A 21,611-nucleotide genomic window follows, 5' to 3' on the forward strand; every position below is an offset into this window, starting at 1 on the left:
GTTGCATTCAAATGGAAAGTTGCGTATATATCTGTGAGATCCATCTGGTCCAGTGTATCATTCAAGGCCCTTTTCTCTTTGGTGATGTTCTGATTAGAAAATCTGTCATTTGCAGAAAGTGCCATGTTGAAGTCTCTTACTATTAGTGTGTTACTATCTAAGTTAAGTCTTTACTTTGGTTATTGATTGATTGATTGATATACTTGGCAGCTCCCTCATTAGGGTTAGGTCCTCTTATTGGATAGACCCTTTAAGTATTATATAGTGTCCCTCTTCATCTCTTACTACAGTCTTTGGGATAAACTCTAATTTACCTGATATGAGGATTGCTACCCCTGCTTTATTTTGAGGACCATTTGAATGGTAAGTGGTTCTCCACCCCTTCATTTTCAGGCTAGAGGTGTCCTTAGGTCTAAAATGAATCTCTTGTAGATAGCAGATAGATGGGTCTTGCTTTTTTTATACAGTCTGAAACCCTGTGTCTTTTGATGGGATCATTTAGCTCATTCATGTTCAGAATAACTATTGAAAGATATGAATTTAGTGTCATCGTAATACCTCTTCAGTGCCTGTTTTTGTGGATTGTTTCTCTGGGCTCCCTGTTTCTTTTACGGAGTCCCCCTTAATATTTCTTGCAGAGATGGTTTGGTGGTCACATATTGTTTCAGTTTATGCCCATCCTGGGAACTCTTTATCTCTCCTTCTATTCTGAATGAGAGCCTTGCTGGATAAAGTATATTTGGCAGCATGTTCTTCTCATTTAGGACCCTGAATATATCCTGCCAGCCCTTTCTGGCCTGCCAGGTCTCTGTGGAGAGGTCTGCTGTTAATCTGATATTTCTCTCCATATAAATTAAGATTCTCTTGTCTCTCACTGCTTTAAGGATTTTCCCTTTATCTTTGGAATTTGTGAGTTTCACTATTAAATGTCGAGGTGTTGAATGGTTTTTATTGATTTGGGGGGGGGGTCCTCTCTATCTCTTGGATCTGAATGCCTATTTCCTTCCCCAGATTTGGGAAGTTCTCAGCTATGCTTTGTTTAAATATACTTTGTGGTCCTCTCTCTCTCTCAGCCTCTTCTGGAACCCCAATTAGGTATACATTTTTCCTTCTCAAGCTAACATTTATTTCCTTAAGCCTTTCCTCCTGGTCTCTTGTTTTTCTCTTTTTTCCTCAGCTTCCTTCCTTACCATCAACTTGTCTTCTATGTCACTCACTCTTTCTTCCACCTCATTAACCTTCATCGTTAGGACCTCCAGTGACTCTGAGCATCTGAAGCTCCATGGCCCCCCGTCATGGTGCCCGGTTTTCCCGGGAGCGCTGTCCTGTCCCGAGGCCTCGCCGCCCCGCGTCCCCGGCTACTCACGGTTCCCCTCCCCCACCTCATTCTTTCTTATTTTTTTTTCGTCTTCCTACTTTGTTAAAAGCAAAAACTTTTCTCTCTGTAGCATTTCAGCTGCCCTCTCTTTAAGTCTCAGGTCAAATTTGTAGGTGTTCAGGATGTTTTGAAAGGTACCGAGGTAAGTTTGCAGGGCCAGGTGAGTTGGGCCCCCTCCACCGCCTTTCCCCTCCCTCCCAGAGAAGGGCTGTTATGCCCATTACCAATTTTCACTCCCTCCACTAAAGATAGTTTCTGCCGAATCCTCAGTAAAAGAGCTACCCAATGGGAGGAAGTCCGTTTGGGGTAAGAGATGGCACAGAGGCTTTAAAGTCTAATAAACTCAGATTCAATTCCCAGACCTTCCATTAACTCACTGTGAAACCTGGGCATGTCCTTGATGTCTCTGAACTTGAAGTATTAATCTGTAAAAAACTAAATGTGATGATACAAGAAAAACACTTAAGCAGTTTTGCTTAGTAGGAAAACCTCATAGATGTTAGTCTCCATCCTTCCTTCTCTTACAACCTCTCCCAGGGAGTATGACTCATAATTTAGCTCCCACCCCCTTGGGGTACCTTTAGTTTGTCATTTTGAGCATAAGCAGTTATACTGATATGTAGTAAATAATAATTTCAGAGGAAATAAAGATGAGATGTAGGCAATAACTGATTCTCACATTGCAGTGCCTTTTTGTATTCCTATCTGTCCTTCCCTGTGATTCCAGAATTAGTGTCACATTTTGCTACTGCCTGCATCAAAAATGGTCACCACTTTTCTCTTTTGTATTGTTCTTTCTGTTCTTCTATAAACGACAAAACCACAATTTGTTACAGTTCATTGTAAAATCAGTCTGTAGGGTCTGAATGATCCTTAAGGTGAGCAGAGCACCTTAAAAGTACTTCTAATTAAGTGAAAGATTGCCAAACACACATGCATCCTGTTTATTTGAAATACTTGATGAAAATCAGTACAAGAAAAAAAAAAAAGAAAATCAGTATAAGCTTCTTAAAAAGAAAGGATTGTGAAAATTTATGATAATGAAGAAACCTGACATTACCCTGAAATTATTTCTCATATTCTCTCTGTAATGTGTAAAAGAAAAAGTTGTGATTTTGGTGGATTTATTGAGATAATTTTAAAACATGGGCATTTGAACACATAAGTTACATTTTTCTCTGCCTGGGGGCCCCAGTAATATTACAGTAGATATATACAGACCTGAACCCTCAAAAACAAAAAGAATGGGAAGCAAAGGAAAGCAAATATGTTTTAATCCATAAAGCAGGTAGTTGAAAGACAGTTACCTAAAAGCGAAAACCTAAATTAGCAGGAAGAAAAATACCAGGAGAAAATTTGTGCCACAGAACCCCAAAAGGCTCAAGAATTAGAGTCACCAGGTATCTCAGAAAATTAGAATGAGGCTGGAAAGAGAGTAATTGGTTGATAGCCTAAATAACAGGCAGTTTAGATGCCCTAGAATTCATCTGCCATCTGTATTGCCAAGTGACTGCACCCTGCAGCCATGGCAGGAAACAAGAGTTTGAACCAAAGTTACACTAGGCATTAGGACACTGTATACAGCCACAAAAAGTCATACAAAAACAAAATGATTAAGTGAGAATCTATCTCTTAATAATGAGCCACTCAGCCTCTTCTGTGAATCTCTGTAAAAATGAGCAGGCCATGTTATATTCTCCAGGCTTAGAAGATAAAGGATTTCATTCTAATGAAATGAACTTATGCAGGAGAACAGACATATAAACACTAATACTTGGGATTCCCCAGTGGGAAAGCTAGGTCTCTGTTAGTTACCCAGATTGAAGCCCTTCGTGCAGAGTATGTATCCAGCTTGTAACTGGATCAAGGTTGTGATACACTAACCTGTCTAGCCATCAGTCTTGCGTGTGAACAGAAAGTCACAAGTGACTACATATTTAAGGAAAGCTTAAAATCTAAAGTATAGAGAAGGAACTCACAGGAGACAAAGACCACGTAGGAAACAAAATCTTAAAAAAGTATAATTTCACAGAGATGAGAAATACTGTATCTACAAAACAAAAAAACTAAAAACATACAGAGAGCCAAAAAGAGCTACTGAAATTAGGGGCAGTTGGGTGGCTTAGTTGGTTTAGTATCCAACTCTAGGTCTCGGCTCAGGTCATGGTCTCAGGGTGGTAGGATTAAGCCTCGTGGGGTACTGTGCCAGCGCAGTCTGCTTAAGATTCTCTCTCCCTGCACTGGGTGTTACGCTAAATGTTGGCAAATTGAACTCTAATTAAAAAAAAATGATTCTCTCCCCCTCTCCGTCTGCCTCTCCCTGATGCATGCTACTCTTTTTCTTTCTCTCAAGTAAATAAATCGGCAAAAAGAAAAAAAAAAGAAAAAAAAAACCTCCTGAAAATTTGGAATATAATGAAAAACTCAGTAGAAGGACTGGAAATAAAGTTAAGGAAATCACCTAAAAAGTAGGACAAAAACGAAGAGATGAAGAGCAGGAGAAAATAGAATATAAGAAAATTACAGGCTTAGTTCAGGACCAAAGTCCAACAGAGAAAATGAATGAGAGGAAATTAGCAAAGAAATAATCCAAGAAATTTCCCCGTAAGTGAAACACATGGTTTACAGATTAAAAAGACCACAGAGTTTTTGCAAACAAAAGGAGGAGGGGGGAGGAAGAGGAAGAAGAACAAGAACAAGAAGAAGAGGAAAAAGAAAGAAGGAAGAAAGAAGAAAGACTTATACCAGGACACAGGAAATCAGAGATAAGTTTCTAAAAGTTCCCAGAGAGGGGATCCCTGGGTGGCGCAGCGGTTTGGCGCCTGCCTTTGGCCCAGGGCACGATCCTGGAGACCCAGGATCGAATCCCACATCAGGCTCCCGGTGCATGGAGCCTGCTTCTTCCTCCGCCTGTGTCTCTGCCTCTCTCTCTCTCTCTGTGACTATCATAAATAAATAAAAATTTAAAAAAAAATAAAAATAAAAGTTCCCAGAGAGGACAAAACAGGCCATGTACAAAAACGTTACAAATTAGATCAGACCTCTTAACAACAGTGCTTGAAGTTGGAAACAGTGGAGCAGTCTTTTAAAACTCCAAAGGAAAATTAGTTCCAACCAAGAATTCTCTATTTGGCCAAACTAGCATTCAAGTATAAGGATGAAATAAAGATATTTACAGACACACAGGTCTCAAAATTTTTCTTCCAATGCACCCTTTCTTAGGAAGCTGTTGGAATATATTCTTCAACAAGAGAATGGGAAGAAAAAGAAGACATGGAATCCAAGAAATAAAGGGAATCTAACCCAGGAGGGGATGGGAGGAATTCTTACGATGAGGACAAAAAGCCAGCTCAAAGCGAGGGGCACGTAGCAGCCTACAGAACAAGCAGGTCGGCCTCAGGAACACTGTCCACTGAGCCAACAATCCCTGATGTATTTGAACTTGAGAGAAATTCCAATTGAACCAGAAAGGTTGATGATGAATTAATGACAGATAAATAGGAAATTCAGCATCCAAAAAAAGCTACCCAACCGAAACCAAAAACGTGCATAAGAAAGTAAATAGGATCCTCATTTGCTCTACAGGGTAACTGTGACGAGACTTGTAGAGTCACGATGGGAGAAACAGCATCGTGCAGCCAACAGTACTGTGCACCGAACGTTCTGCTTCTCTCCCTCTCCCTCTTACTAAGTACATAGTAAGATGACGCTTTCTTGGTTCCCCTGTGGTTGGGTTGGACGGGGATTGGTTCCAGCCAACAAGGTGTGAGCAAGAATGGTGTCACTTTCAGGTGATGCCTTCAGTGTGGATCCAGGACCTTGCTGACATCTTTTTTCTTCTCTGCCACTGTGACCTGCAGTGCTCTGGACTGTCCGATACACTAACCACTTTAGAATTAAAATTTGTTGAAATTAAAAATTCAGTCTGTGTCACATTAACCGTATTTCCAGTGCTCAATCGTCACGAGTGACACATGCAGATATAGAACAGCATAGACTGAAACGCTTTGATCATCTTAGAAAGCTCTATTGATCATTGTTGCTATAAATGGTAGTTGCTTTGTTACCTGGACTCCAGAGTAGGGACAACACCCTCAGATGGACATGTCATGTGAGTGAAAAATAAAGCTTTATTGTTTGAAGCCACTGATGTTTTTGAGGAGTGTTTCACTGCAGCATAACCTAGCTCATCCCGACTTACTTAGAAATCCTAGGTTCAAACCCCATTCCTCATATACCACCTTCTATACTGGGACAGGCTAGGTATTTTACACTAGTCACAGTCTGAAGAAGTCCGTGGACTGTTTTATAGCTACTTTAGAGTTTCAGAGGGAACTTTTCGTCAGTAAATGGAGTACACACTGCAGAAAGATTCTACTAAAATTACTTGGGCTTGGGACTGACTTAGTGGTCAGAGATCATTTATGGTCAACAGTCCTAAATAGGCTATTCTCAGAAAAGTGATTTTCATGGAATATGTAAATTAGCAAAAGGAATGGAAGGAACATTTGCTTGTGTTTATAAAGAACCTGTTTTTTAATCCAATAATCATTTGTTCCTCTAGCTTCCGATAGAACTGGTACAGGTGTAGAGTGAGAATAAGCAAAGGCCAGTTGTTCCCAAATAAGTGCATTTGTGAAACATAATAGTTTGCCAGGTGTTTTCCCCCTTCATTATCTTATTTGCACTTTATAGTTGTCCCAGCAGGTCAGCGGATAAGAAACCAAGAAATGTAAAATTATTAAAGTCATGTAACCTGCTGGAGGAAAAACCAAATCTCGAATACAGTACCATCTGATTCCCAGTCCAGACCTCCTTTCTTCTCACCCTTAGCTTATTGTCTCTGCCCCTTTTGACTTATTGTCAAAGCCTTCAGGAGGCAGCCCCTCCTCTTCCTGGGAAGAGTGAGCCCTTACGTAGCCGTAGCCGGCATCACAGACCAGGGCACAGAGCCACCCCCCCCCCCCCCCCGGTAATTACGTATCTAGCTCTTGACTTCTTATGTCATCCTTCTCCGTGAGAGCTGATGTCCGTACACAGTAGTTCCTCCTGGTAATAGTAGGAATCCTAGTAAGGGTAGCAGTTGGATTACCTATGTGCTAGACATTGTTCTAAGAATTTACATATGTTGATTTTCTGCTACGATTATGATTTTTCTCATTTCATAATTGAGGAAACTGAGACACAGAAAGGTTAAGGAACTTGTCTGAGACCATAGAGCTGCAGAGCCAGAACCCAAGCCCACTCCTAGTCTCAACTTTTACCCATGTTACTTCCTGTAAACTATACACAAAGATACCTGAATATGACCCTATATGTTAGGAAAAAACTCTTTTGTCATTTTGTGATAAGAAATACAAATTTCATTTTAATAGAGGAATTTAGATATTCTGATAATTCACTTTAACAAGAAAACAATGCTGCTTATCAGTTTACCAACTGGTTCATTCTCTGGGCTCCTACAAATGTTTAATATATTCAATTGAATAAATAATATTTATTGAGTACTTACTGTATGCCTAGGCATGAGTTAAGCACTTTATATGAATTAGCTCACTTAATCCTCACAAGAACCCTAGGATATGGGCACTGTCGTTGTCCCTGTTTTATAAATGAGAAATGTGGAACTTGGAAGTAGTAACCTTGCTCAGGGGCGCTCAACTAGTAAGGACAAAGCTGAGACTTGAACTTACCAGCAACCTAACTTCAGAACCAACACTCAAACATTTAGCTAGCCACCTCTACAATTTCAAAATTATTTATGATTCCAGAAAGTTCCTACATTATCTCTGTCCATTTCTGGTGGTTTTCTGAAATACAATTACTCTATTTTTTTTTCCACCTAGGTTTATGTTCCAGATGAAAATAATGCTATTTTGGGAAGAAATACAAATAAGCAAGTTTTTGAAGGTTTGACAACTGGACTTCTCAAAGTCAGTGCTGTGGTTTTTAGCTGTCTGATTGCCAATCGACCAGATGGAAGCAGCCGGCCAGCTACACCAAAAATATCGACACAGGAAGTGAAAAACAAACCTTCACAAGGTGATGCATTTAACAGTCGAGTTCAGGACCTCATCAGGTATAATTACTAGATTTCTTCAAACTTTCTTCTTTAAAAAAATGTTATATTAAAATAATTTAAATCTTAGGGTGTATGTGACGGCAGTGTTTCTCACAACAAAATCCATAAATTCTTGGTGGAAAATACTACATTTGGTACCCCAGAGAAGAAAGGTCCCATTAATGAAAAGCAATACAGTTAGAGTTCATCTGTCATTCTTGATATTTAGATATTTGATGTTAGAAGATATAATATTCAAGCTTTTATAACTTTCTGTCAACTATTTCCAACTCAAGAATTTCTGAGAATTCCCCTATTTCAGGTCATCTCTGATTTTAAATTTGGTTCAAACTTAATAATAGCTACCATTTATGGAGCACTTTATGTGTAAGGTATTGTAATAGAGGCTTTGCATCCCTGTTGGTGTAGGATTTCTAATTCAGACTTCGTAGGTGGGAAAATTACTCAGAAAGATTAAATGCATGCCTAAGTTTATGTAATAAATTCAAAAGTAGGTAGGAGATTTGGAATTGGAACTCAGGTCTAGCTGGACTCCCAAAACCTGCGTGCTTTCCCATTACGCAGATAGTAGCGATTTCTGACACCTGTTCAAGGTCACTTCTGAAGTCACCTTCTCTCCAGGGACATTTACTCCTATTCAGACATCTGAATCCTTTTTTTCCGTCATGAATCTTGAATCAGGTAGTACATTTGATTTCCCAAAAGAGTTCCATTTGGTGTTCATCAGTTACCTGCCCCACCTATCAGCAGCTTTTCTGTGATCAGCACTGATCTCTGGTTTCCAAAATCCATGCAGTTTGTTGCTCTGAAGCTCATGGCAGGTTAATAGGAGAAAAAGAGAATGCCCTCTTCTGCATTTGCCTCAAAACAGTTCACAAATCTCCTCTGGTTTCTTACAGTGCTTTCTTGAGAACAGTTGTTTCATTCAGTATCTTCTTGCTCTTGATTATTTTGTTCATTTCTCCCTTCCCTCTGCCTGCCCTCTTTCCCCAAGCATATTTATTGCTAGAGAGTACCAAGCCCTTTAGGTTCACAGCCATTTATCTTACAGCACTTGACTCTTACCCTCCCTGGCCTTTCTCTCAGTTGCTTGATCCCATTCAATTTCCCCCTCGCTGTAGGTCACTGTAGAACCTAGCCCTCTCTGCTGACACATGCCATTCTGTTCCAGCCTTCTCCCTTGGACTGCCCCGTGATGCAACAGCCCTGGATTCCCACCAGACAGCACAGCTATATGCCGTTGTGGACCAGCCAAATGCTTCAGTGTAATTCTAATGGGCTTTCCGCTAGAAAGTGCATGCGTTTTCACATATGTTATTATAGTTACCAGATCCTTAAGAAAGGAAAAAAATAACAGTGTATGTAATCTGCCAAACCGAATCTCCCGTAACTTAAAAAGGATGATTGACAATCAAAGTCCTTTAGAAAAAACTCTGCCCCTCTCTCTCGGATTTGAGCCACTGTTGGTAAAGGTTGTTTTCTTATATGTGATGCATTGTTAGTTGGCTTTGTGATGCCTATGGTAGAACCACAAGCTGTATTCTACATCGGCCCAATAAGGCAAATGGAACACGTCTGATTATTTCCTGCTTTCTCACCTTCTCAGATATTAGCTGACAAGAAATCTCACTGTTTCCTTCCATAACCTGGGAATTTTTTGTCAGTCTATATTTCTAGAGTCCCCACTGGCCAGAGAGAGTTCCAGCACAGCCTTTGGTGCCGTTCTGTGCCCTGTGTTCCAGAAGTAGAGCTGGAGCAGTAAATACCGCCTTGACATATGTCCCTTCCTTCTCCTCATCTGACATAAAAGAGGCAAGGGGATTTCTAACAAAGATGGTAATACCAGCACTTATTCTCATTATTTTACATGGTTTGCCCAGTGTCTAGATCTAAGGGATTCGCAGTGATATTTATCAGTTCATACTATGGTCAGTCACCTGTAGCACTTTGTGCCAGATACCATACAAGGTCCTGGGGTACAAAAATGAAGAGATCTTTAACAGAATAGCCAAATATTGTTTGGCTGTCAAACACCAGAACATTTCTCTATAAAATGAAAATATTGGCAGTTCCAGTGTTTAGCACAGTTCTCTGAAAGCAATATTGTTTGTAGGATAGAAGCAGATTGCAATTCTATTTTTTCCAGCTTTCTTGAGATATTGTTGACATATAACATTGTAGAAGTTTAAGGTGTAGTGATTTGACGCCTATATATACTGCAAAATAATTACTACGGTTAGTTAACTCTTCCATCACCTCACATCATTACCTTTTGCGCATGTGTGGTGAAACATTTGAAAGCTACTCTCAAGGGGCGCCTGGGTGGCTCAGTCAGTTTAGCATCTGCCTTTGGCTCAGATCATGATCCCAGGGTCCTGGAATCGAGCCCTGAGTCGGGCTCCCACCCTGCAGGAAACTTCCTCCCTCTCCCTGCTGCTCCCCTTGTGTTCTTGTGTTCATTCTCTACTCCCCCCCCTACTACTTTCTTAACAACTTTCAAGTAAATGAGATATTATTGTTAACTATAGTCACAATGCTGTATGTTGCATCCCCAGAACTTATTCATCTTACAAATGGAAGTTTCTACCCTTATACCCTTTAACCAACATCTCATTTCCTCTAGCCCCCAGGCCTTAGTAACCACCGTTCTATTCTTTATTTCTAGAAGTTCAACTTTTTTAGATTCTACATGTAAGAGACCTCATACGGTATATGTCTTTACCAACTGACTTATTTTATTTAACATGTCTTCAAGATCCATCAGGGTTGTTGCAAATGGCAGGATTTCCTTCTTTTTTGGATTATATTCCATTACACACACACACACACACACACACACACACACAACACATTTTCTTTATCCATTCATCTTACGTGTCTTAAGTGATAGACCCTTAAGAGTTGTGTCCATGTGTTGGCTGTTCTCAATAATGCTGCAGTGGACATGAGAGTGCAGATATCTCTTTGAAATGGTGATTCATTTCCCTCAGGTATATATATAGAAATGGAATGGATGGATCATGTAGTAGTTCTAGTCTCAGTTTTTTGAGGAACCTCCATACTGTTTTCCACAGTGGCCATGTAAGTGTACATTCCCACCAAAAGTGTACAAGGATTCACTTTTCTTGACATCCTTGCCAAAATTATCTCATATTTTTGATAATAGCCTTTTCTAGAAGGACAATATGGTGTTTTGTTGTGGCTTTGATTTGCATTTCCCTGATGATCAGTGATGTTTAGCATCTTTTCCTATACCTGTTGGCCATATGTATGTTCTTCTTCTCCACACAAATGATTTGTGTTTTTACTATTGAGTTGTAGGAGTTCCTTATGTATTTTGGATATTAAACCCCTTATCTGACATATATTTTGCAAATATTTTCTCCCATTCAATAGGTTGCCTTTTCATTTTGTTGATTGTTTCTTTTGCTGTGCAGAAGCTTTTAAGTGATGTAGTCCTGCTTGTTTATTTTTGCTTGTCTTGCTTATGCTCTTGGTATAATATACAAAAAAAATTTTCCAAGCCCACTGTCAAGGAGTTTGTTCCCTGTGTTTCCTTCTAGGAGTTTAATGGTTTCAGGTCTTACATTTAGGTCTTTAATCCATGTCAAGTTCATTTTTATGAGTGGTATAAGATAGGGATCCAATTTCAATCTTCTGCAGGTACTTTTCCAGTTTTCCCAGCACCATGTATTGAAGAGACTATCCTTTCCCTATTGAGTATTCTTAGCTCTCCTGTCAAATATTTGTGGACTACAGACCCACGGGTTTATTTCTTGGTTCTCAATTCTGTTCCATTGGTCTGCGTGTCTGTCTTTATGCTGGTACCATACTGTTTTGGTTACTGTAGCTTTGTCTTATAGTTTGAAATCAGGAGGTGATGCCTCCATCTTTGTTCTTCTTTTACACAGTTGCTTTGGCTCTTTGGAGTCTTTTGCTGAAGCACAATTCTTTTCATCATATCCAATTAGAAATGTATATGTCTCTCATAAAACAGGAGAAACAAACTGTACATACAAAAGGCAAATAGATGAGTCCAAGTCACTGATACCAGTCTTCTGGAATCGAAAGTTATCAAATGTAAGGCATCTATTCAAGAAGTTACAGAACTGTACCTTAGCACTTTGCTGGCCAACAAAGCCACATGCCAGGGGAGAGCTTAGGCACAGCAGGTGTCGCAAGTTCACAATTGAGCACATAATCTTTCCACCCAGAGGAGCTCCTTTGCCTGTGTCCTCCGTTCCTTCTCAGTGACACTCATGTCCCATTCAGTTACTCAAGCCAGCCGACTGAACATCGTCAGACTCCTCATGGAGACACCCTTTCCAAACCAGTATTCAGGTCACTCTTTACTACGTATTGATTCTGCCCGCCCTCTTCATCTCAGGTTTATCACCTTTACTCTACTGCTGTGTTTCTATTAGCAATAATCGCACCTCAGATAAACCTCATTGGCTACGATACTACCAGTGTGCACAGCTTACTGCTGTGTTTCTAAGTGCTGAGGCTCTCTTGCAGTAGCAGGTGGCTTGGCTGTTTCTCTCTCATTTCTCCTTTTCAATTAACTTCTCTTTCTTATCACTTTATTTATTTTTTTTAATTTTATTTATTTATGATAGGCACACAGTGAGAGAGAGAGAAGCAGAGACATAGGCAGAGGGAGAAGCAGGCTCCATGCACCGGGAGCCCGACGTGGGATTCGATCCCGGGTCTCCAGGATCGTGCCCCGGGCCAAAGGCAGGCGCCAAACCGCTGCGCCACCCAGGGATCCCATCTTCTCTTTCTTAATTAGAAAGTTTCTCTCAATGAGAAAAAGAATTTGGAAAACACAGAACAATGGATATTTTTGTAAACACACACAAATTACCTTTAATCCTGCCACCCAAAAGATAATCACTGGGTTGGTTTTGGTGCATATACATTCAGTGTTTTTATAAAAAATACCATAATACTTGTACATATTATTTTATCATATTTTTATTTATTTTTCTAAATCACCAGAAACTTGCAAATTACTTTTTGCTGGCTTTCCAAGTATTTCATTATGTAGCTAATGATTTGCTCCACATGACCTTTTATTACTCATGTAAATTTATCCTAGTTTTTTACTATAGATAGCACTGGGAAGAACATCTTTGTACACTCAACTCTCCCTGCAACTGATGTTTTCTTAAAATAAATGCGGAGAAGTAGAATTTCGGGGTCAAAGAATATGCATTAAGAATTTTTGTCTACATTGCCAAATTAACCTACACATAGATTACCTATGAGCATATCCTTGTTCCCTCAGTCTACACAATATCATATATCATCATTCTTTTGAGTTTTAACCAAATTGAGAGGTGAAAATGCTTCATTTTTATATTAGTAGTAACATTGAACATTTTGTAATGCTTACTGGCAATTTCTGTTATTTTGTGAGTTGCCTGTTCATATACTTTGCCCATTTTTGAACTGTGATGTTGGCTCTTTTTAATTGTAAAAGCTCTTCATATCAAGAACACAAGGCAAATGTACAGAGGGACAGTTGTGTGAAGAGGCAGCCAAAGGGCAGCCATATGAAAACCAAAAAAAAGAGTCCTCAAAGGAGTTCAGTGTTGTAGCCCCTTGATCTTGGACTTACGTGTCCGGAGCTTTGCTGAGATGTGAACGGAACGCACTAAAACATTACCAACCATCCTGTACTATGAAGTGGAAGCACAGTGCTGCAGATGATGCCTCTGCTTGTTTGGAGAAGTGTTAATTCCTTGTGGTATGTCTCTGTTTACAAGATCTTAGTTCTGTACTATGGCACTGATTGTGTCAGTGACCAGATGGCAACATAGATTCCTGCCAACTTCAGTTCCTTCACAAGAAGACCAACTAACAACTATCCATAGATGAGACACCATCAAGAAAATACCAGAAATTGAGGGTGGGTGAGGCTGAAGTACCCTCCCTAGACCTCAAGACCAAGAAGAACTGCTTAGAAGGGTAAAAAAGGAAGAGCTAACACTCTTGACCACATCACCCCACCCCCAGGCTGGCACAGTGCTAACCTGAGAGGGTCCCACTGAGCCTATGGTTTCTCCAGTGCAAAAAGAGCCCAAAGTGCACATCAGCTCACCTGGGGTTGTGGGACATCATAGGAGGCCTACGTGGGTTTTGCCCTCTGAGGATCACTGGGGAATCTGCAGGGCTTACCCACTAAGAATCAAATAGAAAGAGAGAAAGGCCAGTGGGACTGACAGCAGTCAGTTCTCAAACCCTAATGGACTGATTCCTGAGCAGAAATCCCAGATGGCATTTCTGCCCCATCACAGAGCTAAACCAATAGTCCCATCTGGGCAAGGAGCGTGGTTGGCAGATCTGCCTGAATTGGTTACTCAGTCACCAGGCTGTACTGGCTGTAGAGCCCGTTCTGTAGCTGCACCAGGGCAGGGAAGCAATTCACATCCCTGCCCAGCTGCTCGGCATTACCTCCAGTCTCTACCAGCCAAAGAACCCAAGTAGCCATGAAGCCCATCCTGCAGCTCTGCAGGTCTGGCCTGTAGCCAAACCAGCATCTCTACCCAGCTGTTGATCATAGCTTGTGGCCCCACACATAACCTGGAAGCCTGAACAGTGATCCTGGGAAGCCTCAAAGCATAGTCTATAGCCCCACCCAACTATGAGATATAGCTGGGAGCCCCTCTCAACCAGAGAAGCCAGCTGGCAGCTGTGCCCACCAGCAGAGCACAGCCAGCAACCTAGCTGAAGTGCAGCCTGCAGCCCCATCCAACATCAAGGCACGGCCTTTCAAACTATGGAAAGAAAAACTGTCAGCCAGGAATGCTGTATGTATCTGGTAATGCTCTCCTTCAGAAATAAAGGAGAAATAAAGACTTTCCCAAGCAGAACTGAAGAAGCTCTCCACCACTAGACCTGCCGTACAACAAATGTTTAAGGGCATTCTTCACACTGAAACAAAAGGAAGATAACAACAAAAACAGATGGATGTGTAATAGTCACTGGTAATAGCAAACATATAGTCAAAGTCTCAGTGTCTGATACTGTAATGGTGGTGCACAATTCACTTATAACCCTAATTTAAAGGTTTTAAAGGTTAAAATAGAATGTATCAAAAGTAATCATAACTACAGTAATTTGTTATTGGATACACACTATAAAATATAAATTGCAATATCAATAACCTAAAATGTGAGCAGGGAAGAAGTAAAAGGATAAAGTTTGTATATGCTGCCAAACTTACCTTCTTAAAATAGAATATAATAAATATATTTTATTTAAGCTTTGTGGTAACCACAAATCACACGACCACAAAGAGTCATCAGATCACAAAGGAAGAGAGCAAGAAAAAAAGAAGCAAGAAATAAAGTACAAAACAATCAGAAAACACAAAATAGCAATAGTAAGTCATTATTAATAATTGCTTTAAGTATAGTTGGATTAAATTCCATAATCAAAGCACATCGAATGGCTGAATGGATAAAATAACAAGATCCAACGATATACTTCCTTCGGGAGACTCATTTTAGCATTAAGGACATAGAGTAAAAGGATGGGAAGAGATAATTCAAGGAAATGGTAACTAAAAGAAAGTAGGGGTAGCTATATTTTTATCAGACAAAATAGATTTTAAGCTAAAAATAGTCAAAAGAAATAAGGTCATTGTATAATGATAAAGGGATCAGTCTACTAAGAAGATACAACAGTGATAAATATTTATGTACCCAACTCTGGAGCACCTAAATATATAAAACAAATCCTAAAAGAAATAAACAATAACATGGTAATAGTTATTGACTTTAATACTCCGCTCCCAACAATAGACAGATCTTCCAGACAGAGAATCAATAAGGAAACAGCCGATTTAAACAACACAGTAGGCCAGAGGACCTACTATATATAGAACGTTCTATCCAACAGGAGCAGAATATATATTCTTCTCAAGTGCATATGGAACATTTTCTTGGATGGATCATATATTAGGCCACAAAACAAGTCTCAACAAATATAAGAATATAGAAACTTCATCAAATATCTTTTCCTACCACAGTGTTATGAAACTAGAAAATGATAATGGGAGAAAAGCTGAAAATTTTACATAGACTTAGAAATTAAACAGCACAGTCCTGAACAATCAATGAATCAAAGACAATTTTCAATATTTTTAAGACAAATGAAAATGGAAGCACAACATGCCAAACCTTATAAGACAGAAAAAAGCAGTTCTAAAATGGAGTTTTATATTGGTAAATACATATATCAAGAAACAACAATGATCTCAAATGAAGAACTTTAGTTGTAGTAGAAGTGAAGAAATAAAGATTAAAGCAGAAATAAATGAATGGATGCAAATAAATAAAATTATACATAAAAGAGGAGACACTATGTCTAATGCCACAGAAATACTAAGGATCATAAGAGACTGTTATGAACCATTATATGCCAACAAATTGGACAACCTAGAACTGGCTAAATCCTAGAAATATACAACTACAACTACCAAGACCATATATCATAAAGAAATAGAAAATCTGAGGGGCGCCTGGTTGGTTCAGTCAATTAAGCTTTTGCTTTCCGCTCGGGTCATGACCTAAGGATCCTGGAATTGAGCCCCACATCAGACTCCCTACTCAGTGGGGAGCCTGCTTGTCCTCTCTCTGCCAGTGCTCATTTGTTTTCTCTCTCTCTCTCTCTCTCTAACAAATAAATAAAATCTTTTTAAAAAGAGAAAAAATCTGAACAGACTAATAGGAAGTAAGGAGATTGAATCAATAATCAAAAACCTCACAACAGAGAAGAGCTTAGGGCAAGATAGTTTCACTGGTGAATTCCACCAAATACTTAAAGAATTAACACCAATCCTTCTCAGACTATTCCAAAACAAATTGAAGGAAAAGGAACACTGCCAAACTCGTTTTACAAGGCCAGCACCACCCAGATACCAAAGCCAGAAAAAGGAACTACAAGACAAGAGAACTATGGCCTAATATTCCTTTTTTTTAAATTTAATTTAATTTTATTTTATTATTTTTTTAATAATAAATTTATTTTTTATTGGTGTTCAATTTACCAACATACAGAATAACACCCAGTGCTCATCCCGTCAAGTGCCCCCCTCAGTGCCTGTCACCCATTCACTCCCACCCCCCGCCCTTCTCCCCTTCCATCACCCCTAGTTCGTTTCCCAGAGTTAGGAGTCTTTATGTTCTGTCTCCCTTTCCGATATTTCCCACACATTTCTTCTCCCTTCCCTTCTATTCCCTTTCACTATTATTTATATTCCCCAAATGAATGAGAACATACAATGTTTGTCCTTCTCCGATTGACTTACTTCACTCAGCATAATACCTTCCAGTTCCATCCACGTCGAAGCAAATGGTGGGTATTTGTCGTTTCTAATGGCTGAGGAATATTCCATTGTATACATAAACCACATCTTCTTTATCCATTCATCTTTCGATGGACACCGAGGCTCCTTCCACAGTTTGGCTATTGTGGCCATTGCTGCTGAAACATCGAGGTGCAGGTGTCCCGGCGTTTCACTGCATCTGTATCTTTGGGGTAAATCCCCAACAGTGCAATTGCTGGGTCGTAGGGCAGGTCTATTTTTAACTCTTTGAGGAACCTCCACACAGTTTTCCAGAGTGGCTGTGCCAGTTCACATTCCCACCAACAGTGTAAGAGGGTTCCCTTTTCTCCGCATCCTCTCCAACATTTGTTGTTTCCTGCCTTGTTAATTTTCCCCATTCTCACTGGTTTGAGGTGGGATCTCATTGTGGTTCTGATTTGTTATTTCCCTAATGGCAAGTGATGCAGAGCATTTTCTCATGTGCATGTTTATGGCCCAATATTCCTAATAAATGTTGGATGTATGAATTCTCAACAAAATACTCATGAACCAAATTAAACAGCACATTAAAAGTCTCATACACCTAACACATGAGAACCAACTGATAACGCTTTTCAGTAACATCTTATTGCCTTAGATCTTTTGTCTTATTGGTAAGAAACCAAACGTTGCAGATACAGCTAAATCCCCATCTTTATCCCCTTCCCCTCATTCCCCCTCAGTAGGTAAATCACTATGTTAGTTTGTGTATATCACTCCCATGCATTTTTTTTGTAATTTTATGTATATACATGCTATATATAAAAATATACATGTGTATATTTATGTAAATATGTATGTAAACTTTTTGTGTATTTGGAGACTAAGCAGATATCCCTAAAGTACATTATCTACCTTCTATTTTTTTGTGTATTTAAAGTTTACATAAATGCATCATACTGTTTTGTCCACTTCTGTTTTCACCTGACCTGTTGCTGAGATTTATTTATGTTGATGCATATATATCTGATTAATTCATTTTAACTGCTCTAGACTCTTTTAAATGTATAAATTAGTTTGCTTATCCATTTTCTTTTTTTTCCTGTTTTTTTTAATAATAAATTTATTTTTTATTGGTGTTCAATTTGCCAATATACAGAATAACACCCAGTGCTCATCCCATCAAGTGCCCCCCTCAGTGCCTGCTACCCAGTCACCCCCACCCCCCGCCCTCCTCCCCTTCCCCACCCCTAGTTCGTTTCCCAGAATTAGGAGTCTTTATGTTCTGTCTCCCTTTCTGATATTTCCTACCCATTTCTTCTCCCTTCCCTTCTATTCCCTTTCACTATTATTTGTATTCCCCAAATGAATGAGAACATATAATGTTTGTCCTTCTCCGATTGACTTACTTCACTCAGCATAATACCCTCCAGTTCCATCCATGTTGAAGCAAATGGTGGGTATTTGTCATTTCTAACGGCTGAGGAATATTCCATTGTATATATACTAGACCACTCTCTTGCACCATACACAAAGATAAACTCAAAATGGATGAAAGATCTAAATGTGACACAAGATTCCATCAAAATCCTAGAGGAGAACACAGGCAACACCCTATTTGAACTTGGCCACGGTAACTTCTTGCAAGATACGTCCACAAAGGCAAAAGAAACAAAAGCAAAAATGAACTATTGGGACTTCATCAAGATAAGAAGCTTTTGCACAGCAAAGGATACAGTCAACAAAACTTAAAGACAACCTACAGGGATCCCTGGGTGGCGCAGCGGTTTGGCGCCTGCCTTTGGCCCAGGGCGCGATCCTGGAGACCCGGGATCGATTCCCACATCAGGCTCCCGGTGCATGGAGCCTGCTTCTCCCTCTGCCTGTGTCTCTGCCTCTCTCTCTTTCTCTCTGTATGACTATCATAAATAAATAAAATTTAAAAAAAATAAAAAATAAAAATAAAGACAACCTACAGAATGGGAGAAGATATTTGCAAATGACGTATCAGATAAAGGGCTAGTTTCCAAGATCTATAAAGAACTTATTAAACTCAACACCCAAGAAACAAACAATCCAATCATTAAATGGGCAAAAGACATGAAGAGAAATCTCACAGAGGAAGACCTAGACATGGCCAACATGCACATGAGAAAATGCTCCGCATCCCTGGCCATCAGGGAAATACAAATCAAGACCACAATGAGATCCCACCTCACACCAGTGAGAATGGGGGAAATTAACAAGGCAGGAAACCACAAATGTTGGAGAGGATGCGGAGAAAAGGGAACCCTCTTACACTGTTGGTGGGAATGTGAACTGGTGCAGCCACTCTGGAAAACTGTGTGGAGGTTCCTCAAAGAGTTAAAAATAGACCTGCCCTACGACCCAGCAATGGCACGGTTGGGGATTTACCCCAAAGATACAGATGCAGTGAAATGCCGGGACACCCGCACCCCGATGTTTCTATCAGCAATGGCCACAATAGCCAAACTGTGGAAGGAGCCTCGGTGTCCATCGAAAGATGAATGGATAAAGAAGATGTGGTTTATGTATACAATGGAATATTACTCAGCAATTAGAAACAACAAATACCCACCATTTGCTTCAACGTGGATGGAACTGGAGGGTATTATGCTGAGTGAAATAAGTCAATCGGAGAAGGACAAACAGTGTATGTTCTCATTCATTTGGGGAATATCAATAATAGTGAAAGGGAATATAAAGGAAGGGAGAAGAAATGTTGGGAAATATCAGGAAGGGAGACAGAACATAAAGACTCCTAACTCGGGGAAACGAACTAGGGGTGGTGGAAGGGGGGAGGAGGGCGGGTGTTGGAGGGGAATGGGTGACGGGCACTGAGGTGGACACTTGACGGGATGAGCACTGGGTGTTTTTCTGTATGTTGGTAAATTGAACACCAATAAAAATTAATTTTTAAAAAAAAGGTGTGGTTCTTATTTGAATCCTAATTTTTAAACAACTATTTAAAATGTTAAGGCATTTATGATACTTTTGGAAATTTGAGTACTAGTTACTTGATGGTACTAAGGAATTACTGTTATTTTCAGTTGTAATGGTATTGTGGTTTTTTTAAATTCTTGTTTCTTAGAGATACAAACATTTATTAATGAAATGACATAATGACTTAGATTTGCTTATCCATTGTGCAAGATAGTGTGGATGGGTAGGATTGGCCATGGTTGATCGTGGTCAGAGATGGATGGTAAATGCATGGGAGTCTGTTATCCTAGTAATTTTTTTTGGGGGGGGGGTTATGTTAAAACTTCTCAATAATACAGTTTTTAAAGTTTTAAAATATAATGCTTACAAAGACATTTTCCATGATATAGAAAATGCCTAAAATAGTTGAATGAAATTCAGTTTACTGTCAGTCATATAGAGAAAAAAATCAAATAGAAAAAAAACACAAAAGGAAATACCTTGAGTGCATATGTCAGTGTGTCGGTTTCCTTCATTATAAGATAAAGGTCTGGTGATAACCATTTCATACTTCCCAATTTTAAGTCTGTAGGAGATATTCAGTAGCCCAGGTAAATACATTTCCTAATATAAGAGGAGAAAAAGAGGGCATTATATTGCACCTTCTAAGTAGTACACTTGGAAAAAGCTCCAAACATGAATTATTCCTCAGATTTTCCTTACTTTTACAAAAAGGTGTACTGCCAAATGAATAGTGATGAGGATCATAGTTCACTTGTGAGCAGAGCATCAATTCCTTTGCATTTATTGCTAAAAGTTAACCTGTTGATGTTCAGAATTGCTGTATTCGAAGTCTTACATTTTCATACATGTAAATACAGCAGCACTGAGTCCGTATACAATCTCTAAGCTAAGGCTGGTTTATCTACAAGGTAATTTATAGTCTTAAAATACTATTTTCAATAATAGCTGTTTTGCAGGCTAATAAAAGAGCTATTATTTTTGGTCCAGTTTAATAAACAGCTCTGGAAAGCTGTTTAATGGGCTGAAAAGATGAAAGTGACTTCTTAAATGTTATTGTCAACTGGCAACACTGGTACTTTGCATAACAGACAGCAATTAGATTCTCACTGTTATACTCTTAAGGTGATAGGATTTTGAAAAATAGAGAATCTATATTTGGCATTAGAAATGGTAAAAGATTGTTTATAAAAAAAGAAATTTAGGTTGTTACTAGAGCGTCATCTTATTTTCTGAATCCCTACATTCTAGCAAATTGGGCTTTCTGGTACTTTAAAAAGTATTGCTTTTCAAGAGTGTTGAGGTAACTACAAATCAGTTCAACTGTTGGACAGACGCTTTAGACCACTAAAAATGATCAGATAATCATTTTTGCTCATCTTCCTTGAAAAATAGCATCAGAATAACCAAAAGAGGCAAGAGAATCACTTAACAGAAATAGTTGATTATTCAGGACTAAATCTAAGGAAAGTATTACTTGAGATGCTTTACCCAAACCTGTGTTGCTTGCTTGGTAGCGGGGTCTAAGCCTGTGTTTTTAAAACTTACCTTTGAAGGTGAAGATATTGCCAGTCTATGCAGACTGATAACACATGTGTCCCCCTTTATCTAGCTACGTGGTGAACATAGGTCTGATCAACAAGCTTCATGGCTGCTTCCTCTCGGTGCAAGGACCAGTGGACGAGAATCCCAAGATGGCCACATTTTTGCAGCACGCTGCAGAACTCTTGCATGGAATGTGCACACTGTGCTTTGCTGTCACCAGAAGGTAAGGCTTCTACTTAGATATCAATGTGGACTGAACTTTGGGAACTTCCCTTAAATTTTGCGCATCTTGGGATCATTTCATGGGAATACAAGTGGTCATGTTG

At 39.4% G+C, this 21,611-nt stretch overlaps 1 protein-coding gene and 1 pseudogene across 30 annotated transcripts in view; one reads left to right on the forward strand and one right to left on the reverse strand.

Annotated features, from left to right (window-relative positions):
- Positions 1 to 21,611, forward strand: part of SCAPER (S-phase cyclin A associated protein in the ER) — a 420,028-nt gene that overhangs the window by 342,363 nt on the left and 56,054 nt on the right. For all 30 annotated transcript variants that reach the window (XM_072739204.1, XM_072739209.1, XM_072739212.1 and 27 more), the window contains 2 exons: positions 7,225 to 7,457; positions 21,353 to 21,508. In XM_072739204.1, the coding sequence (XP_072595305.1) occupies positions 7,225 to 7,457; positions 21,353 to 21,508 (389 nt within the window). The remainder of the gene's footprint in view (positions 1 to 7,224; positions 7,458 to 21,352; positions 21,509 to 21,611) is intronic.
- Positions 11,873 to 11,941, reverse strand: LOC140595823 (U4 spliceosomal RNA; annotated as a pseudogene).

Source organism: Vulpes vulpes, chromosome 15 (genome assembly GCF_048418805.1).
Source record: "Vulpes vulpes isolate BD-2025 chromosome 15, VulVul3, whole genome shotgun sequence".
Classification (NCBI taxonomy): Eukaryota; Metazoa; Chordata; class Mammalia; order Carnivora; family Canidae; genus Vulpes; species Vulpes vulpes.